The following is a 26847-nucleotide window of genomic DNA, read 5'->3' as shown; positions in this document are numbered from 1 at the left end:
TTTGCTACATCCATTAAATAGGAAGTTTATTCTTAATTCAATAAATTTCATATTAAAACACAATTATTTTCTCTTTCTCTCTGAATTTTTCTTCCAAGTTTGCGGAACAGCAATGGGGACGCGATTTGCCCTCCAGTTTCGCAAATCTTTATATGGGGAAATGGGAATTACAATATATTTGGAATAATAACTCCTTTAGTAAGAACATTAGTAAGGTTGTTTGGAAAGGTGATTTGGAATCGGTCGATGACTTTCTTCTCTACATTAATAATTTCAAATTTATATATATTTTGGACACTTAAGTGGTATATTTTTTTAGATCTTAAACTGACAGTATTGGAAGAAGCCCTAGCTAACAGAAAAACCTTCTTTAAATTAGTTGTTTCCAATAACCTCCTACTGGCATCGAGCAATTACAAACATACTTGGATTAAGAATATCCCAATAGGCCAGTTCATGAGAGTAAAGAGAAATTGTAGTAAAGATGAAGACTTTGAAATACAGGCCAATAAATTAGTGCTGAGGTTTATTCAGAGAGGTTATCCTTTTAAATGAATCAAAGACTTAATTAGAGTTAGAAATATGGACAGAAGCTTGATGTTTGTACCCAAAGTAAGAGACTCATTAAACGTATCTAAGGCTAAAGTGGATGTAGCATTAATTACCAACTTCTACTCTGTAAATAGAAAAATTGAAGGAATTATCAAGAAACACTGGGGGATTTTGTGCAATGATCCAGTGTTGGGCGATCATATTGCATCTAACCCCAAGTTTATATATAGGAAAGCGAAAAATCTTAAGAGCATTTTATCCACTAGCGATATAGGGAATGGTCTGAAACATGTAGTTAATAATCTGTGGCTTACTAGGAAACCTTTAAGAAATTTTGCTTGTGGCAAGTGCTCAATGTGTACATTTCTCCATGTAGATAAAAATAAATTTAAATCAAAATCAACTGGTGAAGTTTTTGACATTACCGATTTTAATTTCTTGTAATTCCACCCATGTAGTATATATTTTGGAATGCCCCTGTGGCTCTCAATATGTGGGGCGCACAAAAAGGTGCCTCAAGAGTCGTATTCAAGAACATAGAAGAAATATCAAAATTGGCTATGATAAGCATAGCCTATCACGTCACTACAGAATGCACCGCAATAAAGATCCCTCATCTCTGAAATTTATAGGCATCCAAATTGTCCCTTGTAATAGAGGGGGAGGAGGAGGAGGGGGGGGACAGAATCAAAGATCTATCATCCCGAGAAACATTCTGGATTCATAAATTAGACACCCTTGTTCTGAAAGGACTGAATGAAGATATTAATGTTTGGTCCCTCTATTAACCCGTTGACTCGCATCTTCCCCCGTGTTGAGATTAATGTTGTATCACCGAGTGCTTTGTTCTATATTTGTAATGATCTCTTCCCTATACAGGTACTCATCCAGTACCAATTCTTTGCCATAGTGTTATGCATTTAAGAAGTATTATGCTGACTTTTCACCACTATGTTGTCACTTCAAGCACCAATCAGCTGTTTGGATCTTTCTCTCTCTTTTGATTTGTTCTCTGTATATCTCGCACACAATTGTATTCCAGTATTCTAGTACGTATTTCCTTAATGATTAGTCACATATTCTATTCGTCTTATCTATTCTTATATATTTGTAGATCTAATCTATGCCTAGTTTTTATTTCAGCTCTTTGCGTAGAGTTGCGCTGTTTTTTTTTTTTAGCATATTTTTAATTACAATAAATGTTTTATATGTATCAATTGCTATCCTGTAATGTTCTAATTATGCCAACAGCTGTGCTGTAACCCTCTGCTCAACTTGGACTGGCTGAGCATACCCCCGATGTCCGACCAATCACTGGATTTAAATCCCATATGGTCATTCTGTTCAAATCAATCCCTGATGTAGTATGAGAACTATGAAACGCATAGGATTTTAGCTGTTTTATATGTGGTATGACTCCACAAATTCTGATTAGACTGTTTTGCTGATTTCTGTCTCAGCCACTACACTGGTGGCATCTCAGCGGTGACGCCACTGACCGTCGACTGGTACTGTCGGCATCTCTCTGGGGTCAAAGTCTTTCACTCCTTACGGACATTGGGACTTGTGTTGCTGTACTTGCGGTTGCCATTTTACCCACCACCCATACCAACTTCTTCGGGTCATGAAGATCTGTGACGATGTCTAATGAAGTAAGGAGGTGGTTTTTGGCTTTACCGCTGAACTTTTGGTGCCGGGAAATACTTACTCCAACATCACCAGGAACTACAGGCAGTCCTCGCTTTACAACGCTTCGCTTTACAACGAATGGCTTATCCAACACTATGCAATGTATACCTATGTTCATTTTTACAACGCCAAAACGGCTTATCCAACGCTCTTACGACGCTTTGCAAAGTTGTTTGTGTATGTAATAAATATATATATATATATTATATATATAATACAGTATATCATTTGTGTGTGTGCTGCATATCTTATTGCCTGCGTAAAATATTTGGTGTATTTTAGTGTTACAAATGCCTTCAGGAACGGAACCTTTAATTTAAACATTGTTCCTATGGGAAAACGTACGTGTGTGTGTGTGTGTGTGTGTGTGTGTGTGTGTGTGTGTGTGTGTGTGTGTGTGTGTGTGTGTGTGTGTGTGTGTGTGTGTGTGTGTGTGTGTGTGTGTGTGTGTGTGTGTGTGTGTGTGTGTACAACTTCCATGGAGTCACAAATTGAGAATTTTAAAGTAGCAGTTCCACTTAAGCCCAACATAGAATAAGGCTAGTGACATGTTTAAGAGTTCAGTGTTGGATAACTTTACAAAATCATACGTATTTTACAACACATTTTAACTTTAGGTCTTGGATTGCCTTTAGATCAACAGTTCTCAGACTTCTTTTTACTGCGGACTAATGTAAAAAAAGCTGTGTGTGCTGTGCACGCGCATAGTAAGTGAAACTTCATTGACTTTTGTCACAGAAATTGACTTATAACGCGCGTGCTCGGCACACGTGTCAGTCAGTGAGTATGTATGTGTTTGTTTGTTTGTTTGTTTGTTTGTTTGTTTGTTTGTTTGTGTGTGTGTGTGTGTGTGTGTGTGTGTGTGTGTGTCAGTCAGTGTATGTATCTGTGCCGGTCAGTGTATGTATCTGTACCGGTCAGTGTGTGTATTTGTGTCAGTCATTTTGTGTGTGTGTGTGTGTGTGTGTGTGTGTATGTCTCTCTCTCTCTGTGTTGTGTGAATGTCTCTCTGTGTCGGTCAGTGAATGTATGTGTGTCAGTCAGTGTGCGTGCGTATGTGTGACAGTCAGTGTGCGTGCGTCAAAGTGTGCATGCGTCAGTGTGTGTGTGTATGTGTTTATTGGCAGCAGTACCAGCATCATGAATGTTGAGCGGGTGGGGGAGCTCACAGTGGGGGGGAAGGAATAGGCACATCATTCAGGGGCGGTGTTCGGTACATCACTGGGGTGTGCGTGCGTGTGTCAGTGTGTGTCAGAGTGTGCGCGTGCGTGCGTCAGTGTGTGCGCGTGCGTGCGTCAGTGTGTGCGCGTGCGTCAGAGTGTGTGCGCGTGCGTCAGAGTGTGTGCGCGTGCGTCAGAGTGTGTGCGTGCGTCAGAGTAAGTGTGTGTGTGTGTCAGTCAGTGTGTGTGTGTGCGTCAGAGTAAGTGTGTGTGCGTCAGAGTAAGTGTGTGTGTGTCATTGTGTGTATGTCAGTCAATGTGTGTATGTCAGTGTGTGCGTGTCTGTCAGTGTGTGTGTGTGTGTCTGTCAGTGTATGTGTATCTCTCTGTGTGTACCGTATGTCTCTCTGTCTGTGTCCTGCCCCCTCTCTCCTGACTCCCCCCACCCCCGACGGAGCTGCGGACCCGGGGGGCTCAGTCTGAGTCTTGTGAGCAGATACCCCCCCCCACCCCCCGGCGGCGCGCTCAAGCTCCCCCCTTCCCCACCCCCCGGCGGCACGCTCAAGCTCCCCCCTTCCCCACAACCCGGCGGCGCGCTCAAGCTCCCCCCTTCCCCACAACCCGGCGGCGCGCTCAAGCTCCCCCCTTCCCCACAACCCCGCGGCGCGCTCAAGCTCCCCCCCCGGCGGCGCGCTCAAGCTCCCCCCCCGGCGGCGCGCTCAAGCTCCCCCCTTCCCCCCCCCCCCCCCGGCGGCGCGCTCAAACCACCCTATTCCCAGGCGCCGCTGCCAGCCGCTTCTGCGCATGCGTGGCGCGCGGCATGGCAGTGGGCGGGGAACGGCGCCGCAGAGGAGTCTCCCGCCCCGCGGCAGAGGAGTCTCCCGCCCGGCGGCAGAGGAGTGTCCAGCCCCGCGGCAGAGGACTCTCCAGCCCGTGTATCCTGTGGCAGCAAGCCCACCTGCGGAGGTATGTGTATGTAATTATGTGTGTTTGTTTGTGTCAGTGTGTTTGAGTGTGTTTTCTCCGGGGGCAGGGGGACTTGCAGGGTGACAGAGGAGTGCAAAGCCGGGGCCATGAGTGTTTGCTCCGGGGGCAGGGGGACTTGCAGGGTGACAGAGGAGTCTGTATGCTTCTGACATAAGAGGAATAACAGCGGTGGGACCGGAGCAGCTTCAGACAGCTGACGGAGTTCCCCCACCAGCGCCTGACGTCACTGGGACGTATAGTAGCGTTAGGAGCGGCGCCGGCGGCGATATGTCTGCGGCCGTGTGGGGGGAGCGGGGGCCATTAGGAGCGGCGGCCGCCGCATCTGATTTGTGGAGCGGGTGTGATGTCAGTGTTGGGGTCGGGCTGAGCCAGAACACAGCCCGGCCTCAACTGCCAGCACTGACGTCACATCCGTTTCATTTCTGTCTCCACAATTCTTTTTTGCCCTAGTTTGAATGAGGTGCCACTAAGGAAGTTTCACTTCAAAAAAAAAAATATTTGGACGGCGCACCATACTCGCACCGTTTATCTTTCCAATTTCTATACATGTCAACAATACTGGACCTGAATCTAAAGAATTGTTTCAGAGACCATTGACCATTACGAAGGTCTGACTACCAGAGATTGGTATGAGAACATCTGCTCTATATAATGCTGTGTCTGATCAGTGTGTGTTAATCAGGATTATTTAAAGGAGCCATCCCAGAAGGCAATTTTTAAAAAAAAGTTTTTATTTTTATTAATATAGAATTGAAGCTGGGGGTCTTTGGACCCTGTTAATTTAAGCTCCGGGGACCCCCGTACTTCCGGAGATACTTACCTCTGAAGTAGGTGCCGGTAGCTGCTCTGGCTCAGCAAGCAGGGATTTCAGATTTGAAGCTCCAGCGTCACATGGGCCAATAGGAGCTCTGAACAGTGGATATATTGTGAACCCTGCTTGCTGAGGGGAACTGGTACCGGCACCTAAGTATCCCCAGAAGTAGGGGGTCCCCGAAGCTGAAATTAACAGGGTTCAGCTTCGGAGATCCCCTGCTTCAAATAATAAAAAAAAAAATATATATATATATATATATATATATATATATATATATATATATATATATATATATATATATATATATATATATATATATATATATATATATATAAATTCACCCAAAACTCCACTGTGTAGGATTGCCTCTTTAAAAGCAAAATGTCTACCTCCATCTACCTTTGTGGCCAGTAAAGCAGAGTGGGGAGTAAACACTTTATTGACAAGTACTCCCTGTTCAAAGTCCTCAATAATAAAAAGAAAAAGGAAAATGTAATTATCAAAAAAATCAGCCAAATGTTTAATTTAAAGTACGATTACTTTGTTGGGTTGTTTGCATGTTTTAGGCTTGACAAGACAAGTGAAATTGCCCCACTGAAAATAAAGCACAAATTAGACATTCCTTAGGGTGCATTGATATATATTGGAACAGGTATGAAGATTGAATAAATATGGTAAGGGCAAATGTTTCCATTTTGCGCAGACAAGTTAAAAACCAATACAAAAAAAACACATTTGTTCAAAAACTTTTATTTACTATAAAGACAAAAAACACCAAAAATAGGTACAAATTATACTATAAAAATCGGTTCATGGGTTAAAAACCTTTAATAATTAAAATATCTTGATATATTTAAAACAACAAAGGATACACTTAAGCCAAATTTTCTTAACCCAGAGATTTCTGCAACATTTGCTTGCACAGTAAGGTGCTAAGAGAAATTAGCCCTTGAGCCCTGGAAGTCTTAGGAATCATAGTCATACAGTATAGTCTCATTGTGAAAGTGAACTTTGGTAGAAGAAAAATCTATAGGACACCTGAGGTAGTAGAAACTGGAATAAACAGCAGGAGGCGTTATTTACAAGAAGTACCAAATAACATTAAGAAACATCACAAAAATAATTACACAACACAATTTTCAGTCCAGCTTTGATCCAAAGAAATAAGATTACATCACAATCTGCATAAAAAGGAAAACAAACCCACAATTACCAGCAAGCTGAAGGAAACAAGCACACACTCAAAGGAGAACAATTTGAGTTTGAAAGGTGGCAGGCATGGTAAATCTACAAAGTAACACTGATTAGCTGAGGTTCATTTATGCCAGAAAGAGCATCAACACGTCGACCAATCTTCCAGTATATAAAATGGTAAGAGTGCATCATTAGCGCATAAAAAGGACTTAAGAGAAAGTTAAGACTCCAAGAAAATAGTTTACACCGTAGCATAAGCGTGTCAAGTACGGTACAGTTAGAGCTACCAAATTTCACATTTAGGAATTTCTTACTTTAACTCTTTGGAGCTTGCCTGTCACACAAAAAGGGAATGTCCAATTTCATAACATTCACATTTTATGACATTTCAGCATAAAGTGTTTGTTTTTAGAAGTCCAATCCGTAAAATTGTACATTTGATGAAATGTACGATAGCTTATTTAGTTCGTCCTGAGTTTGACAATAGCCAATTCTTGTTCACAGTGCAACAATCCAACTGGCTTCCAAAGAGTTAAAAAAAAACAAAAAATAAAAAGATTGAATTTTGATTAAACACCTTACCAAAAGAGGAGAAAGCAATGCAATAGCTGCCATTTTCCTTCAGTTTTACATGCATAAAATAATAAAAAATAAAACAGTTTTAAATAGAACATTTAAAATGTAACAAAATATATCACACCAGCAAAAAAACGATGCAGGTGACTTAACACCTTTAGTGCTGAAGATGTTTGCGATGCAATAAAGAGCACACAGCAAGACTCCAACACTAAAGGGACTTAACGCATTTCAATTTTCAAGTAAGTTTCTCGTTTATTTTTTGATGCTGAAGTTGCATACCAGACAGTTCCTGCTCATGATGTACACCAGAAGGAAAACAGCAGATAAATCATGAAAAAGAAACAAAATCACTATCAATGTGGTTATGTTACAGATATTTGATTTGGTTCGGAACAGGTCTATAGCTGAACATGCTATGCAGTCGAAAATAACCTGAATATTCCAAAAGGGTAAGAATGACCTAACTTGTGCCTGCTTTGTATTTGTGCAGAGCGCAAGGGAGAAGCAATAAATGCACAATACCCTATTCAACATTTGAAAACAAAAATGCACTCACGGACATAGGAAATCTACAGTTTGTTTTCACTTTTCCTTAATTAAAAAAAAAAAAAAAATACCTTTACATATGAAATGTAACTTAAAAAGAAAGAAATGAATGGGCCAACATTAAAAAAACATATGTGAAAATATAGAGCCACGTTGTACATTAGCAGTAACAGTGTTGAGCAGGACTGGCCAACTCCAGTCCTCCACGGCCACCAACAGGATAAGGATATCCCTGCTTCAGCCCAGTGGCTCAGTTAGAGACAGCTTGTAGACAGCTTGTAGGTTATTCTGAAAGCCTGACCTCTTGGTGGTCCTTGAGAACTGGAGTAGGCCACCCCTGCTGTAAACCATATTTCCACATTGCAACGACTGGCCATGATTACCGTTCCTCCCTCAAAGCAATGGGTGTGATGTTACAAATTGATATCCCTAAAATCGCAGAGCCCCTCATTGCCACATTATGCTGGAGAGATGTACTGTAGCTTTTAATGGAGCCTTTTTAGAGATTTAAATTATACCACAATGTGACACTTGGGGTGAAAACGTTCTTGCGAATTTTAATAAACCGGAAAAAAAATGTTTGACACCCGAGTTGCACAAACTGGTGTCAAATACCAAAACGGGTGGTGGAAAATCACTTTCCCAAATTCTGAACAGGGTCTCCTAAAAGGCACAATTTATATATACATTTTTATATATTTCTGCGAGAAATATAAGTCTGTATATTCTGAGCTTTTAAAGATCTTGAATTGTCATCACATACACAGGGCAGGGATCCCACACACGCCAGACATGTATATTTATGGCTAAAAGAACAGTACATGCTGCTGTATGTCAACAGGACTCCCACCCTCTTTATCAGTAGCATCATCTTAGAGTCGTATTCTTGCACATTTTTCTACCACTTTGTGCGAAAGACGGGGTGTTTCAGCAGCTCCCTTGATGGAGGTCTGTCTTGGGGCTGAAGTTCCAAACATCGCAGGGTCACATCTCGCAAGCCTGGAGACAGATGTGGTGGGATTGCTGGGGCTGTTGTTGCACTAGCAATCTGAACAAATAAAAAAGCGTTGATTTAACAATTAGTACCTTTCTTAAGAGCTTACATTGCAATTATTTAGACGTAGTTTATTTTTTTTATTTTAAGTGATATCAACTAACTTGAATATTACTTTTTGGCATACTCCAACACATTATTTAGGTGTATGTGTTTTCCATAGATTTAGAAGGAAGATATTAGCTACGTCATTGCCTGTAGTCACGCCCTTCAGACACATCTTGGACTCTTCACTGAAATCTACTAGTCAGTGGCCAGAAACAGAGGACTCTGCTTGTAAATGGACTTGGAACTGGAATATAAGCTTCAGTCCATGTTAAAATGTGGAGTCTCACGTAGGACTAAGTTGAACTATACTGTGTTCAAAAAAAACGGGACCCCTTTCATTTTGCCATATCTTGCGGAACAATCACTCAATTTTCATGAACATTTTTATTAGCAATTATAGGATTAAAGATTAGATCAAATAATTCTTAAATGTAATATTCATTGGAATTGGTGACAGCATGATGACCTCATCCAGTGCATACTGTAATTGCAAAATGGTGTTTAGCGAAGATGATTAACACTTTATGAAATGCTTGAGACAGAGCAAAAATTATGGTCCAAAACATTTACATAAAAATTGTGTTTTGCATAAAAATGCTTCCTGGTAAAGGATGGTCTCTAGGAGGACTGAAAAACAAATGGGCACCGTTCTAGAGTGAGAGCAGCTGGATCAACGCGTGATCAATTATGCAATCAGACCGTGGCGTTCTAGTCTTTGGGCGTGCGTTTCAGCAGGACTTTCCAACACACGCTGAACTCAAACGTGATCGTAAATGTAATGTTTTTAACTGTTGTAATCCCATCTGAAACACTTACGAGCAGGGACGCCGACAGGGGGGGTGGAGACAGGTGTCCCGGGCCCGGTGGGTGCGGGAGACTGACCAGCTGGCGCTGCAACGAGGGCCCGACCTCTGGTCCTCACACGGTCGAGCCCCGGCTCTTCCTCAGCTGCAGGCCTCTCCCTCACTGTGTCCCACTCCGAGCTTCCGCCGCTGGTGCGCGATGGGCCCCTGTAACGTCAGCATGCCGGAAGTAAGCTGGGTCTCAGCTTCCAGTGCATGCTGGCATGAGAGGGAGGCCCGTCGCGTGCCGACGTCGGGAGCGTGGGACAGAGTGAGGGACTGGCCTGCAGCTGAGGGAGAGCTGGGGACCTGGCAGCGAGAGGACCGGCAGCCTGGCCAGAGGTCAGTGGCCTCAGACCATTCCCCTAAGGTAAGTCTATTTTTTTTTATATGTATTGGGTTGGTGGGTGTATTTTTATATGTATTGGGGGTATTTTTATATGTATTGGGGGTGTGCGTATTTTAATATGTATTGGGGGATGGATGGGTGTATTTAGGGGGGGGGGGTTTGGTATGTATTTTGAGGGGGAGATTGAGTCAGAGTGGGGTAATTGATGGAAGGTGGGGGTGAGTGAGAGGAGCGAGGGAGGAAAAGAGGGATGGGGGTTTGACGAAACTCTAGTCCTGGGCCCCGGGAAATCTATCTGCGGACTAGTATTTTTTATATAATTTGTAATCAAAGCTTTAATGCTTTCCTGGTAATGTTCCAAAGCCTTGAAGTTTGGGGTGGGTTTTATTTCTCCATTTGCTACCTTCCCTTTGTTAGTATGGTACTTAAATTAAAAAAAAAAATTGTTTATTAAATTGTTGCTTTCTGTTTAAGATGCACGTGTGGGAGCATGATTTAGCATGCATTTCACAGACAACTCCTTTAAAAATGTCACTAAACACACAGCAAAGACCAGTGTTTCAAATTGGTTCAAAATATGATCGCGTCTTACCTTGAATATAAGCGCAAGATGGTTGGAGTGCTTTTCTGCATTCCAAGGAGGTTTAGCACAAGACATCTCTATAACGCCGCACCCAACACTCCACACATCACAACTTCTTCCATATTGCTGCCCTCTCAGCACCTGTTTTAAAAAGTAATCCATTTTATGAGACCAAAAAAAAAACCCTCAAAATGTGAGCACCGTTACAACTTAAACTTAAAGTGTGTTTGTGCAACATCAAAAACAGGATATTGCACTATTCAATATAGAGATTCACTCAATAAAGGTATTCTACAAAAATTGCACTTGTGGCCCGACACCAAAAAAGATATATCGGGCATAGGTGGCTGTGGGGGTTACTCATTGAACGGCGATGGTGCCAAATCGGGGCACTATTGCCCAGAAACTCCCATTGAGCAAATTGGGAGTTTGTGCGATAATACCCTGATGGACACCATTACAGTTTAGTGAATGCCCTAATGCATCAAGGCAAAAGTAAAGCACTTCTGGAGTAAAAATAGCTGAACAAGATGTATCATGCAAAATTCCTATTGAAAGCAATCAGATTTCTAGTGCAGTTATTTTGCAGAAGAATTGCTCTACATTTGCCTTGATACATACTCTTCATATAATCCACTTACTCAAAATATACAATGAAGGAATATTCTCAAAATCAATGTGCCAATGTTTACTAGCATACAATCCCAACAATTGTGAATCTTTCTTTTTAAAATGCATCCAAGACAAAAATAAATAAAATAAACGTACACACACACACGTTCATAAAAGCAAAACTGCATCGTTTAAACGCTTTATTTTCAACCATTTCTAAAAAACAAACTTACCTCTGGTGCCATGAAGGCAATTGTTCCCAGCAACTGTCCCTGAAATTCCCCTGCGCCGGTGCCCTTCGATGCCAACCTGGCCGCAGCTCCAAAATCAGCAATACGAAGCCTTTGCCCAGTGCTGTCAATCAACAGATTGGCACCTAAAAAGTGTGGCGCAAAATATAAGTATTGTAGTTGTCTTTCTAAATTCAGGTCTTAACTTGTGTCTCTGAAGGCACTAATCAAATGCACTTAAAGGATCAGTAACACAAACAGTAAGAATTGAGAAAAAACATTTACACTTGCCCAATGGATTCAGATAGCAATCTGTACCTTCTTCTACGTGCCGAAGGCCGCCTCCATGGTCGGCAAAACAGTGCGCGTGCACAGCGCCATCACAATGCCTTAAGGCAATGATTGCGGCCATTGACCACGTGTGCGCCAAACGCGGTGCGCAAAGATTCAGATAAATTTGATTCTGCGGCGCGACGGCCAGGTCACGTGAGCGGTTTGCCCAATGAGGGCCCAGCTCTGACGTCACGGCCATGGTCCCCCCCATCGCGTCTACCCTGGCCACAAAACCCTGCAGCTAAAACGCGGGTGACGCCACGCGCACAGTCGCGAGCTCACCATGGACCCTTCCTTAGACTACGGCCCCAGTGAGCGCGCCTCGTGGCCGAGCCGTCTGAAGGACTTCAGATCACTCACGACGGAGGAAGCGTGGCAGGGGCCATGACATCACGCGGCTGGTTCACCCTCATTGGCTGAACCGCCGCCGCAACGTGGCCTTCGCGCCAAAAGACACATTCCTTGTCTTTGTTGGGAAAGATGGACGCGCTCTCGCACATTGTACGCGTGGGCACACGCACTGACTGGGGCCTTCCCATAGAGGGCCGTACCATGTCCACGCCACTCACGCCACTCACGCGAACAGCGGGGACGAGGCCAGAGGCCAAAGACCAACGAGAAACTTTAAGACTATTAAAAAGTTAAGTTAGAGGCCAACACAGAACCCCTCCCCTAATTCCACCCCCCACACCCCAAAGCCCATTTGCTAGCAGTAGCAATATTACATTTCTTTTTCTACAGACACTAAGCTCATAATATGTTTCTTCATTTTGTGTGGAGTTAGTAAAGATGGTCAACATTTTCCCTCACCCATCACAAACATGAGCATTCTTACCTTTTATGTCTCTGTGGATTATCTGGTTCTCATGTAGGTATGACAGGCCACGCAGCAGCTGCTCAGTATAATTGATTATGACAGATTCTTTGAATGCACCATATTTACTAAGAAGGTGGGAAACAGAGCCACCTAGAAGAAAGTCACAGAATTAGAAATGTGTTTCCAAACAGTTTTCAGCTTTATGGAACTCATTCACTCCCAAAATGTCACAAAACTCGAGTCCTCCCTCACCTGCCATCCACTCGATAAATAGGTTGTAGTTGCTCTTTTCACATGTAGCGCCCAACATTCTTATTATGTTAGGATGACTCAAGTGATTCATCATCCTTATCTCTTCTCTCAGAGTCTCAACCACTTCTCCTTGTTCCGTTGATGTATTTCTCACATAGATAACCTATCAAATAGGCAAAAAAAAAACAAACTTAAAATGCATCTTCGCATGCCATTGCAATGTAAGCACGTCTGGATTTGTGATACATTTGTCAGAGGTAGAAAACCGAGGACAGCTAATCTATATGTTATAGGGATCCAACCATGAAACATGTCCTCTACAAAATAAGGACACTAATGCATGCAATACTTTTTTTTAGCTTCGCTTTACCTCGGGGTTGGAAGAACTAAGATAAGAAGGTTCAATTCTGAAAATGATTGCTTTATTGTTGTGCCTTTTTGAAGTCATAGGTCTTGTCAATATGGGTTTTTACTTAAAAAAATAGGCACCCATAAAACAGATTCATAGTATATCTGACACAAATGTAGAAAAGTATTTGATTATATTAAAACCAAGCAGCACAGGTTGTTCTAGGCATCTTCTGCTTCCTCTGGAAAGATGTACTGTACCAAGTCTAACAGGACAATCTCACCTTGGACCTCAAGGCTGCTGACTTTTTAAAATTATTTTCAACCAGAAATGGTCAAATTTGGAGCTTGTCAGCAAATGTTATGTCTAATCTGAAATGTATTGTTTATAAGCATATAAACGTTACAATAATTTTTTCTGTTTCATACGCCCATAATATAAATTATCTCTAACTGTGCACGCAATGTCTTGTATATAATGTATACCCTGCTCATTTATGTAACTGTATTTGTAACCATGTATTATTTGTTTTACTCTGTGCCCAGGACATACTTGAAAACGAGAGGTAACTCAATGTATTACTTCCTGGTAAAATATTTTATAAATAAAAAAATAAATAAATAATACATGTTGCCCTTTATATATTACACATATTGTACATAAATAAAATGTTTTCTTTACTCAAGAGGTACAGAAAATGTCACCTGTTTAACAGCCATTAATGTTCCAGTTTCAACATCCTGAGCTTGATAGCAGGAAGAAAATGCCCCTAAGCCAATCTGCTGGCCTTTGAGCCATTCCATTTCCTCTCGGTAATGATTTTTTGCTTTGGTATGTCCGGGCAGGGTCTCGGGTGTCTAATGGAAATACCGCAAGATAAATTTCAGCAAAGTAGCAGCAGCTCTACTGTTCTAGTATTAATATATGTAAAGTCAGAAAACTATTTGTATGCAACATATTACCAGGTTTCAACAGACCAGTTAGATATTTTTATAAAATAAAAATCTACTTGAGCTGATTAAAATCCTGTATGTACAAAACAGGGCTTGTTACGGGTGAGATTTAGGTTATTGAAAAGTGTTGTATCTTCAGGTACATGGATATTCAAATAGTTTTAACTCGATTACAATAATCTCATTTGAAATTTGTAAAGTGATTACATCTACTCCTTACTGCTACTGAAAATCATTTTGAGAATGACTGAGGGCACTTAATAGGTTAAAAATGATACAATCCAAACCCACAGAAAAAGCTCTTTAAACTTACATCCTGCTGAATAATGATGATGTCTTCTCCATTTTCAACCTGCAGCTGGGACACAACAGGTAGAGCATCCTGAGAGGCCGACATTGCCAAAACAATCGCCAGCGCTTCCTCCTCTTCCGCCTCCATTTTCTCTTTGCACTTCTGATTGTGACTAACATCATCTTTGTAAGTGTCATCAATCTCAGCACGCTCAGGAGAGAGTACAGCAACTTCAGATTTGAAGGTAACCGTGCTGTCACATGCAGGCATTGAAGCCTCCAGCAGGTCCTCCATGCTGGAATGGAGCTCTGGATTGGCATCCAGTCGGCATTTCTCATCTACAGGTGTGAACACAGTCTCATCACTTGGTATAACAGCACTGCTGTTACGGCCACAGTTATCACAATGGGAAACATTAAGTTCTAGAGTCATATTGCCTTTTGGTGTTTCTCCTGGTTTCACCACGTCACTTGGGTTAGGCCGAGATGGCTTTGGCCTGTGTATGTGATGGGATGGCAATGGCCTTGCTTGGGTGAAAACAGGGGAGAGTTTATCTTGCTCTTTACTTCCTGAAGAGCTCTTTTGTATCTGAAGAGAAAATTTCCTCTGAGTTTGAGGGGAAGCTGAAGACCATTTACAGGGAGTGAATCCCTGAGGTCGGGGCTTTGTGACATCTGTGACAGGACCAGCTGGCACAGAAGGAGTAGAAGAAGGAGAAGGCAACGTTGGGAAAAAGGAATGGGGGTGAGTGGAAGACGGAGAGTTCAAGCACTTACTGGGTGGTCTGCGTTTTGTCTGAATGGCAGGCTTTGGTTGCTCGGTGGTAACGGAGGACAAAGGAAGTGCTAACGACATGACTTCCAGTGCCTCACATAAGTCCTCTGGGCTGGAAGCCGATTTTGAGTCACACATTTTTCCCCCCAGCTTCCCTGATAGCTGCACGGTATTTTCTGGGGAATTAGTCTGTGAGGTTACCGGGGAGTTTGCAGGGGCAGAAGGCTGTACAAAAGCTTCCCTGCGTTTTTCAAAAGCTTGCGAATCTTCCATACCCTGTTGAATGACTTCAACAATATCCATTTCTTCTGCAATGGCCATTAAACGTCGACGCATACGGATGTAATGTGTTGAGCTGGTCACGCTCAACATATCCAACAACTTGACATACACAGAGGGAACCCTTGCAACCATTCTTGCTGCACTTAAAAACACCCTTCGGGATAGTTTTCCAACCATTGAATGAGAATTATCAATGCACTGCAATGCAAAATGTAACAGAGATAGCAGGTTCTTATATCTGTGAGAGAAAAGAAGAAAAGTCAGATGTTTACTCATTTATTAATGGAATGCAACACTAAATGGCCATATTTACCAAGACGTGCAATGCCATAAGACACCCTATTATGGCATAGCACCCTTAGTACATATGGGCCCGTGAATTTGGAAACAGGTCTTACTTCTGGAGCAATATACTCTATACACCAATATATTTCATTTGTCTTATAAACTATAGAATGGTTGCAAATGAACACATTTTGGCTTTTCGCTTTAAGACAACAACAGGAGATGATCATATTTAATTAAACTCATTCCTTTTGGGATGAATGGCATCAAAATTACTTTATGGTAAAGCCCAATAGAAAATCATGCTAAATGCATTAGCATCTTTTGGTAAGAAGTATTTTATGTTACAATGCAAAAAAACAATTCATATTTAATCTTATCGGTTTAAACAATTGCACAGTTTATTTGAAGACTGGTATCTTAAGGTGGAATGTTAGGCCGCGGCACGTGCGGCTCTAACAAAATGTCGGGGATGGCCATAGTGCGAGGAAGCGGCAGATCTTTCAGCAGACAAATCATTTTGTTTTTGTCGTGCGATGGCCGGGTCACATGAGCGGTTTAGCCAATAAGGGCAAAGCAGCCTCATGACGTCACAGCCCCGCCTCCCCTCCATCACAGAAATCCCAAAGACCACGGTTCTCTCAAGCTACAGGCGAGCGCAACGCTGCGCGCCTACTATATCCTGTGGCTATGTGAAGGCAGCCTGTGCCTGTCACTCACCGCCGGAGCTTAGCATCTAGTGACCCACAATGCTTTGCACCTGCCACTGCTGTTTGGCAGCTCTAGGCGCAAAGCATTGTAGGGCACTAGATTGTAAGCTCCAGAGATAAGTGACAGGCACACTGCTGTCACATAGCCTGCTGTTGGTGCGCGCAGCCCAACGAAAAGGAAGCTGCATTTTTCACTTCAGGCTGCTTGACACAGGTAAGGTACAAGAGTCGCCTTTGGGGGCGAGAGAAGGGAGGAGAGAGAGGGGAGAGGGAGGAGAGACCGATAGAGAGGGGGGAGGAGAGACCGAGAGAGAGGGAGAGAGAGCGAGACCGAGAGAGAGGGGGGAGGAGAGAGAGGGGGAAGGAGAGAGGAGGGAGGGGGAAGGAGGGGAGAGAGGGAGGGAGAGAGGGAGGGAGGGAGAGAGGGAGGGAGAGAGGGAGAGAGAAGGAGGTGGAAAGAGAGGGGCGAGAGAGAGAGAGGGGGGCAAGAGAGAGGGGGTCGAGAGAGAGAGAAAGAGGGGGAATTTTTGCGGGGGATGCCTATTGAAATTGTTTAATAGCCTATCAATATGGTAATAAGCTAAAAGCTAATTTATAGGCAATTGTAAAAAAAAAAAAAAAAAACAATAATTTATCTAGCATCCAAACTGCCTACGTTTAATTAATTTGCTACTCATATTTTTTGTAAACTACCAACATAAAGTAGTTTTAAAAATTAGAACAACTATGAATTTGAATGTAATCTACAATTACATTTTTAAAAGCTCTGAATTCCCAGTACCTGTCTACTACCGTATCAGCCTGCAAAACTTCTCCACTGATAATGTGGGGATAAAATTCAGCAGGAAACTCCAACAAGAGTCTGTCAATAAGACAAAGACGGCCAAGTAGTGCTTGCCAGTTGTTCGACTCGGTTTGGTTTGCAAGAATACAGTTCAAGACAAAATCCACACCACCAATACCAATGGAACCTAGAAGGAAGTTAGAAACAAAAAGTCACTAAATAAATCAACTTTACAATATTTGACAAATGTCAACAATACAGAACTACAAAACTATGGACAGTTTTTAAAATAAAATACCTGCCAACTGGGTAACATTATTTCAAAAGTACATAAGAAACACTACAAGTTTAGCAATTGATTATGGCAAAAAAAAAAAAAAAAAGAGACGAGTGCACTAGAGATTAATACAAGTAATAAATCATTGAATAAAAGTAAGCAAACACCACTTTCATACAATAAAGATAATCATTGGCACATAAAATCAACTTCTGGCACACGACGCAACCCCAAAGAATGGATTTCTGCAAGAGGCATGAGATTCAACGCCCTCGGAGGTCGGCAGTCTTTCGGCTCAGTCATCTTAAAACGTATCAAATATATTCTTTCCCTGATAGCACCACTCTAGAAAGAGAATAATTATTTCAGGCTGAGCAGGGACCACCCCATACCTATTGTATCTGAAACTGCGATCACATTAGCACGCTCCAACGACGAGTTTGTCGCTTTGATGTGACTGAGCCGAAAGACAGTGGACCCTCCGGAGGGAGTTAAATCTCCTCTCTCTTGCAGACATCCATCCACTGAGGTCGCGTCATGTGTCAGAAGTCGCTCTGATGTGCCAATGATATTTATTATATGCAAGTGCTGTTTGCTTACTTTTATTCAATGATTTATTACTTTTATTAATCCCCAGTGCACTCGTCTCACCCTTTTTTTTGCCAAAGACTTGTCTTTCAGGACGTTTAGGTGTAGCTGTGAAGCAAAAGCACAGAGGAGGATGCTCCGAAGAGCTTTTCGAATACATCACACTGGTTATTTAGGAACACTTTGCAATCATTCTAAAGTTTAGGAATTGATCAAGATATGCATTAAGAACTAGTTTTTTTATGCAACTCTGCAAACAGTTGTGCTGCACATTTGCTATATTGTGACAGTATAAAGACATCTGACAATAATTTCTTCCCAGCCTACAAAAAACTTCTAGCAGATATCATTCCATGTTACTTCGTCTAAGAAAGGTTGAAAGAACAAACCGTTACCAGATTTGAGTATTTCTCTTCCCACTGCTAACTCGCCGGCTTGTCCTTTGCATAGTTCCAACAACGTTGACACTGAAAGCTGACTTGTCCGGCTACGGTAAAGGACAATTCAATTGTTAGAGTGCAAAATCCTTCTACCAATGTTATGTTGTTAACAAACCGCAAGCCGCTTAGAACAGAGTCACCAAGCATACCTATTGGCATCTGCACATTTGACCAGGATGGTTTCAACAACTGGGTTGAGAAGCCGTTGTAGCCTTTTCCTTTCTGCTGGTGTATGGCAAGGAGTGTAGACAAGCATGGCTCGTAAGGTTTTCTAGCATAAAAAAAAGTTACATTAATGCACTTGATAAAATAGCATTTGTTTGTTGTGAACTTGGCACAAGAAAAGTTATGGATTTGAAGATTTAAAAAACCCCACAAAGAACCTGTTTAAAGTGTAATAGTGTCCTGTATGTGTTACAATTCTTGTTCAGCTGGTCTTAGCTGATTGGAGGGTGGCTCTTCCTATCTTGTTGAAGCTCACCCCCTCCCACATTTAAATGGTTAAAAGCTCACTCCATAGCATCTCCCACTCTCAGGGGAACTTGCTTGTTTGCAGTATGATTGAGACAAATCTAATACAGAGTGCTTTTCCTGGTAATGTACAGGTTAATAAAAGCTTCAATCAGACTTGGAACTATGCAACTAATTTTGACAGATTTATTATAAATCATTTTTCCTGGTAATGCACAGGTTATTAAGAATTTATATTAGTGTTAGGGACCCTTGAGATGTGGTCTGCCGTGTAGTGGCTCAGGGGCTAACAACACTTTGGCCAAAATGTTAAACTAAAAGACCATTTTATTTAATAGATATCTATACATGTATATTTAGGCACTGTACCGTGTATAAGTTTCACTGGATGTGCACTGAGCTCTGTGTTTCATGTTCTGTCTCTGGTTTTAAATATATATGTAGCCATGCTCAGTAGCACTCCTCTGTGACACTTATATGCTTATATATATGTTGTGGTTATTTTGGGGGTTCAACATGAGCTTGCAGGTGTCCTGTATGTTTTCAAGTGTAATAAGATCACAAGTCACAGAACTTAATATTTGCGCTCAGAATTGAAGATTGACGAAACTTCATTTGTACTGGAGGACATTTTAAAATAAATTGTAACAAATAGACGGGGCCAAAATATATTTTGAACAGAAAAAGATGCCAACAAGTTTATAGTAACTTGCGTCTAATTATAAAGGAAGTTTTGATGAGGAAGATTTAATCATTGCTGATGTCTTGTAACGACTATTTTACAGCACTAAAAAGATTTTTGGAAGACTGAAAAGAATAATACACACAAAGTTACATAGCAAACATGCTATTGGGCCATTTTAAAAATCCATGATTTCTTGAAAGAACAAGCATATTACAGTATGTGAATCCCTTCCGCCTAGGACAAAAAAAAAAACTAATTTTGTCAATTAGATTGTAAGCTTCCTGGAGCAGGGACTCCTCCTCCGAAATGTTACTTTTATGTTTGAAGCACTTATTCCCATGATCTTTTATATGTATTATTTGTTATTTATATGATTGTCACGTGTAGTGCTAATGTGAAGCGCTATGTACACTAATGGCGCTATATAAATAAAGACATACATACATAAAATGGTGTCATACAATTAAGCTGGAAAGTAAAAAAAAAAAAACTTAGAATTGTTGATCAAATTCGATTTTAGGGTTATTTTTAAGACACTGGACACCTTGTAATGAAGGTGTCAAATACCCATGTCAAACAAAACAGGGTTTAACTCCCAGCTGTTGTGTAGGTACTGTAATTCTGCTTTAAAAACACTTATTACTTTCACTGTACTGGCAGAATATCTGAAGTAGTAAGGTTTCAAATACCCTGTATGCCATCGTTTATTTAAAAAAAAAAAAAAACCAACTAATGTGGCTTATTAAAAAGTATCACAACCTACAAAAAAAAACTATACCTCAGAGCATCAAATGCATGCCCGGCTAAAAATGGCCCAGAGAAAAAGCCTTTTTATATTTTCTTATAGTTTAACTGTTAAGGTGTTTTTAGCATGTATAAAACAATAAGCACTAGTCCGATCACAGCAGTGATCAATTATCTATGGCGTTTCCACAAAGCATTTGATAGCTTTTTAGTCACTGGATTAGAAGTATTATGTATACCAGAGGTGCGCAAACTCCCTGCTCTGCTCCTCCGTCGCGCCCCCCTCACCTCTAATATTACGTCAGATAACGCTGCGGGGTCATGCGATGTCACGTGACCCGCGGCGTCATTTGACGTCATGTCTCCATGGCAACGGGCGGCATTTGACGCTGCGTTGTCAGAGACGCGTGACTGAAGCCGGGTCAGTTTACAGAGGCCTCGAGCTCAGCGTGGGACCTCGGTAAACGTCGCGTCCCCCCGGAAAGGTCTCCTACCCCCCCCCCCCGCAGGGGGCGTGCCCCCCCAGTTTATGAACCGCTGATGTATACAATACATCAATGTATGTATATGTATATCAGTGGGAGCAATGCATTTGGTTACATCTGTGTGTGATTGAAATGTTGAACAGAAAGGGTCAACAGTACTTACTAAAGCAGCGACGTACACTTTGTAGACCGGGTCGGCACACACCATGGACAACACACTGCAGCAGGCATCCACAACGACATCCCCTGAGACAGTAGACTGAGATGAACCAACAGGGGTGCACCCACTGCCACTTCCCGAATTTCCAGTGCTTTCACCATTTGCCAAGAGCAGGGCCCCACTGACGTCGTGGGAAAGACGCCGCAGGGCCATCTCCCGGATATTCCAGTTGCGAGAAAACAAGCAGCCTACCAGTTCCATTCCGAAAACCTACAAAAGTAAAGTTAATGAGCATTGACCCAATTATATATTTTTACAGCTAAAAAAAACTTTAAGGTCAGGCTTTTTTCCTTTAAAGAAAAGGATTCAATCCCCTTGAAGCAGTTCAAGCTATGAATTTAAAAAAAAAATTTTTTTAGTTTTTTTTTAAACTTGGTTGGAGGCAGGATCGGGTCTTCAGAGCAGAACCATTAATTTCAGCTCTGGGGACCCCTTATTTTCATAGATACTTTCCTCCAAAGTGGGAGCCAGTATCTCAGTGCTGTTTAAATGTCCGTCACGCGGGACAATAGGAAGCCACAATGGATGACATCACAGCTTCCTACTGGTCCACGTGACTCAGGAGCTTCGAAGATGCCATTACGAGAACCCCAGCTGGAGCCGGCACCCACTACGGAGGAAAGTAGCTTGGGAAGAAGCTGAGCTGGAGCTGAAATTAATGGGGTTCAAGTATATTGTAAATGTTATTTATTTATTATTTTTTTTAAACGCATCACGTGTACTGCCTCTTTAAAGTAAAGTAATGGAAAAATGAATATGTTGCATTCCTCTTAAAACCCTGGACTCAAAACATAGCAGCTACTGCAGTTTCTGTTTGACCAACGATGGCAGCAAAATTACTTTGCAAACAAAGAGTACAATTTACAATTTGATCAAGTCTTTACATAAAGATTATAACCCCGCTCCTAAGCAATTGTTTACCATGGAAATGTAGGGTTGAAAATCTTTTTTAAAAGATGCAAGTCAGCTACTTTTAGCTTTTAAAGCGTGCCACGCGCCCGGGCTCACCCTAGTAGGTACTGACCCTATTAAACTAGATCTGTGAGACAAACCAAGAAGTGAGAGGCCCAGTAAGTTCAGTATGTGGCCATCTAAATTGCTGTATTGTGATTGCTTTGAGTTAACACTCCATAAATAAATGAAATATATGGCCAGTCATCCCACCTTCCACTAGGAGGCATTTATACTACTGGGAGAAGAATAACCTTCAATGTTCTAAGGGTGTGACCCCTAAAACATGGCACTAGTTTCCTCACTAATCCCTTAACCGAAGGAGCACTACTGTGCAAGTGGAAAACAGCCTATTCTTTTTCAGGGCGAGTGGGATTCCTCAGCGCAAACACAATGATGGCCTTCGTGTATACGTATATGGGCAAAATATTACATACATTTACAACAATGCTGTGTGCATGGCCATTATTAGTGGGGAACACATACGAAACATGTATTTTCTATAAAGCAACCTTTTCCACTTCATATGTAATCTACTTGATGCTAGAGATGCCTAAAAAACCATATTTCCTGTTGGAAATACAGAATGTATAAAATGAGGCTGTTCCTCTGGAATAGTATTGCTGAAAATAATCCATTAGGTAATATTCCTAGATAAAAGAAAGTGCACACACTTTTTCTGCATGCTAAATAAAAACCTTCCTCACCTGAATCCAAGGTTCAGCCATGCTCTTATAGGCAGGAGGAATATGCTGGACCCCATAATGTGTCAGGTTTAAATTGGTATCTTGTGACCGGCTTTGGGAGCCAGCTGTAGGATCCTGTTGCAGAGACGGCTGCTGGACAGACCGGAGAACAGGAGGAGAATCCACAGGGCCAGGCAATTCATGACTGCAAAGAACAGACGTTTAGGAGGATTCATGAAACATGGTACAATGCAGCGCATTTAATATTAACACGGGCACAAGGGATTAAACGCAGAGCAGGGATTACAAAACTTTACAAAAATGATGGGACTGAATCGGAATTGTAACATGATAGATGCACTTTTTAAATATCACCAAATACTGTATTTGTATTCATGGTTCAACCATCCCAATTGCCAACAAAAAGTCGGAACCCGGGCAATTAACAGGGAGCTGCAGTAAAATGCTATTCGAAAATAATGCTCTTATTTTACTTGACCTCCATACTTCAATGCTTGCCTGATACAAAGAGGAACACACTCCAGAGGAAACAGAAAAGCAGATACATGCTGTTAAGTACATTTCCAAAGAAACAGTCATTGAACCCACAGGGACAGCACCAGTGAAAGGGTTAATATATTCCCACATTCTGCCGTGCAGGAAACATGTACTTTAAGGCGTTACGAATATGCCTTATAGCTCTAATGCAAGTTATATAATAATATAATATATTCATCAGCTAGACTAATTTAAAAGAAAAGTAACATTGCATTGGTTAGAAATGCATAGTACTAGCAAAACGTGATTGTTTTTATTAGAACTCACGTTATACTATTGAGATATAAAATGTGTTGAAGCTGAAAGTCTTTGTGTTTCATGTTTCACTTGTTCTGCAGAACGGAGTCTCTTCCAAAAAGCACTTCTAAAAACAGTCAGATCAACCAGATTCAAAGTCTAACGCCACACAAATTAACTACATTAGAAAAAACCTGGCACTTTAGACCAGTAGTATTTGGAGCTGAATTCTTTAATTTATGGGGTTGCGTGAAAAATACTAAATGATCTTTCAGTGAAGTGTTAAATGCCTTCAGTGTCAAAAGGTCCTACAACACACTGCGGAGATATGCAGAGCATCAAATCAGGAAACCTATCAAATCAATGTGTTTGATAATGTACACAAAACGACAGGCATAAGCTTATAGGGATCCATGTCAAAATGGACACAAAGCAAAAAGGTGACAGTGCTTATTTGCATGTCATTTCCCAGAATCCCTGCTGCAGTGGAAGCGAGAGTGCTAAGAGATAATGGGGAGAGACAGGATTGCAGATCTGTCCGAGACATGTGAATGTGCTCACATGTGGTATTTTTATTTGATAATGTAGGAAGTCAAAGCATAGTAGTTCCCTAGCTTATCCATACAAGCAGGTTTAAATAGTGTTTGGACGTGATTACTAGACACAAAAAAAGTATTCATAACCATCCCACAGCTCGTCTTGTATGCCTCACAATCCACATTTTTCAACACATACCTGTAGAAATCCTGTGATCTCCACTTGGAACGACAAAGAGGACAGATCAGAGGCTCTCTGTTTCTTCTACACTCTTCTGCCCCTGAAATGCAGCAAACAGAAATATGAAACATTAAAACAGACAAAGCCTAAAATTATGCTTTTAACCATAAACAAAAAAATAACTATACAGGCTCCGCAAGTTTTTAATTATTATTATTATTTTTTTTAAACTGTGATCACCAAGTATTGTCAAGTAGTAAATTTCCCTCTCGTGGCAATAGCTCCCCTGACGATATACAGTAGTAATTAGGTAAATCAGTCCAGAAGCAATGAGATTAATCATGTTTGTGCAGGTTGATAGACTGACATTGCATTTCCTGCATAGAAGGAACAGTGCGGTTTGCTAATCTTTTAAAGTAGTCCAGTGTGCCACATTGTTTTTATTATACTCCCATCAAGTTAACAAACAAGAGCCCTCACTTCTTTGAAACATCCAGGTAGTGGAAGTGACATTACCAAGCGTGATTTAGTGCAGACATGTGAGCAGAAGATGGACACCGATATACTTTACTGAAGAATTTTATTGCTGAATTGGCAATTAAACGTCAAAATAACTGGTGAAATCCTAAAGTGGGCAAAGCAGGCAGAGGACGCGAGGAAGGGATATGGCTACATCATTTCTAGTTGGGGAAAAAGGTGTACACTTCATATCCAGAAAACCGTCTCCTGCTATCTAGAAAAGCAGGTGGTGTATCTGGTTTGAGGTCGTGGTACTTTACAGAATGGTGGGCAAGGTGGTCTGCCAGCAAATTAATGCAGCAGAAACTCTGCTCAAGCACTTGAAGGACTTTCTACATGGCATTTACTGTGAGACTGCCCCAGAATCTCCCTCAATATCCCAGGTAGAAATACTTGTGGCTGCATCTGTAATATGTCCACCAGGTGGCAGCGTAGTAACAAAATAGTAGTTAACCATAAAAAAAATAACTAAAACAAATGCCGGGAGTGCATGCAATGCAATTACACTGTAGGAAACAGCAAGAGCTTTTTCTTTGACAATACTATTATGTCAGTTGTGTCGGAATCAGAGGTCAGCGGGATCTTTTTCTATGGAATATTTTGCTTCCTTAACAAAAATGTCCTTCCTGGATTCACACCGATATTACACTGGAGATGTAGCATTTAAAACGGAAATGCCTTACTTTAAAAGCCAGTTTAAAAGCCATTGAAAGCCGATTTCTATTGTGTGTGTCACTGGAAACCTATTTCACCATCTATACGGTCATGTTACCCCTAATCTTCCGTTTTACATTCTTGGTTTAAATTCAAAACACAATACAATACTTGTGGCGTTCCATGCCGGCCACTGTTTTTTTTTAAAATTTGTTTGTTTTTTTGCTTAGGGGTTTTTTTTTTTTTTACCATCCAGAACTAGAATGTCCCCTGGATTCCCAAACGGTGAGACATTTTATCCACAGGGTAAGAATACTCGTCTGGACAAAAAATGGTTGCGGGGGTCAGAACTCGCTCCTGCGACCAATAGGAAGCTGCAATGTCATTGGGCGGCCAGGTTTGAGTAAGCCGTAAAAACACTACGAATTGGCTAAAAATATTGTCGCTTGGGAACCGGGGCTGGTGGACCACGGATAAGCTCAGAGTAGAGGTGGACAACTCCAGTCTTCAAAGGCCTCCAACAGGTCAGGTATCCCCTGCTTCAGCACAGGTGGCTCAGTCATTATAATGCAGGGATAGCCTGAAAACTTGACCTGCTGGTGGCCCTTGAGGTCTAGAGTTGGTCCCTCCTGGCTCAGAGTAAATAATTGCAGGGGTTGGTTAAAGAGAGCGAGGGAGAGGGGGTGGGGGGGGGAAGGCGGAAGAATCTGTTGCCTTAAAGTTTTCTGGTGATTTTTTTTCGTCATTAACACTTAACTAGATAATATCAATAACTTCAGCAGCCCTACAACACAGATAGCATGCAGTATAAGCAAGTGACGTACAAATTGACATGCAGTGATGGTGCAACTTGTTTCTGCAGCCTTCGTCACATACAATCAGGCTCTCCTCATCCAGCATGCCCAGCAAACAGATGGGGCACATCTGCTCCTCTTCATCTTTCATGCTACTATAAAGGAAGGAGAGAAAGACCATTAAAAAAAACTGCTAGTCTATTTATTTTTTACCCGCATTAATGCAAGAGCTTAATGAACAAGAACAGTGGGTAAACGTTAAAATTGGTGTGTGCACATTACATTACCTGCACATCACAAACACACCCCTTTTTGCGGACAAGTGCTTACTTAAAGCGGCAATACAAGCTTTTTTTAAATACATATATAGAGCCACAATGCCAAAATGATACATTTGATGAGCAATAAAACTAAAATGTAAGTATTTGAATTTTTATTGAATACAAAACAATGCAACAAGAGCAATCTGAAATCCATTCGATCTGCCATGATGGACGTTATATTGCACTTTTTGGCCTAAATAATTTGAATATAAGCAAAAGGCTTGAGTAGCAGAGTATCAATGTTTTTGAAACCGATATACCATACACAAGGACAAGCTCCAGCTGAAACAAAGCCTTTTATAAACTGTAATGCTTGTTGCACTGCAGTCTGATGCTATGCAACGGGACACAGTAATATACAAAAACACACAGTCTGTGCTAAATGTAATAGTCTTGTATTTTATAGCTCATTTGAAGAAGAAACAATT

General features: G+C 41.4%; 1 protein-coding gene across 6 annotated transcripts in view; it reads right to left on the bottom strand.

Annotated features, from left to right (window-relative positions):
• Positions 1-5936: 5936 nt before the first annotated feature.
• Positions 5937-26847, bottom strand: part of MAP3K1 (mitogen-activated protein kinase kinase kinase 1) — a 65179-nt gene continuing 44268 nt past the window's right edge. For 4 of the 6 annotated variants that reach the window (XM_075589293.1, XM_075589277.1, XM_075589309.1 and 1 more), the window contains exons 7-20: positions 26127-26251; positions 24148-24229; positions 22639-22822; positions 20924-21190; positions 18525-18646; positions 18331-18422; positions 17068-17257; positions 14257-15529; positions 13695-13847; positions 12642-12804; positions 12408-12539; positions 11243-11385; positions 10407-10538; positions 5937-8569 (exon numbers count right to left, since the gene is read on the bottom strand). In XM_075589293.1, coding sequence (XP_075445408.1) covers positions 8420-8569; positions 10407-10538; positions 11243-11385; positions 12408-12539; positions 12642-12804; positions 13695-13847; positions 14257-15529; positions 17068-17257; positions 18331-18422; positions 18525-18646; positions 20924-21190; positions 22639-22822; positions 24148-24229; positions 26127-26251 — 3208 coding nt within the window. In that variant the 3' untranslated portion in view covers positions 5937-8419. The remainder of the gene's footprint in view (positions 8570-10406; positions 10539-11242; positions 11386-12407; positions 12540-12641; positions 12805-13694; positions 13848-14256; positions 15530-17067; positions 17258-18330; positions 18423-18524; positions 18647-20923; positions 21191-22638; positions 22823-24147; positions 24230-26126; positions 26252-26847) is intronic. The other 2 variants (XM_075589301.1, XM_075589284.1) reach the window with 1 other exon arrangement.

This window comes from Ascaphus truei, chromosome 1 (assembly GCF_040206685.1).
Source record: "Ascaphus truei isolate aAscTru1 chromosome 1, aAscTru1.hap1, whole genome shotgun sequence".
Taxonomy (NCBI): Eukaryota; Metazoa; Chordata; class Amphibia; order Anura; family Ascaphidae; genus Ascaphus; species Ascaphus truei.
The sequence above is the reverse complement of the archived record's forward strand: the minus strand, read 5'-3'. Positions and strand labels throughout refer to the sequence as shown.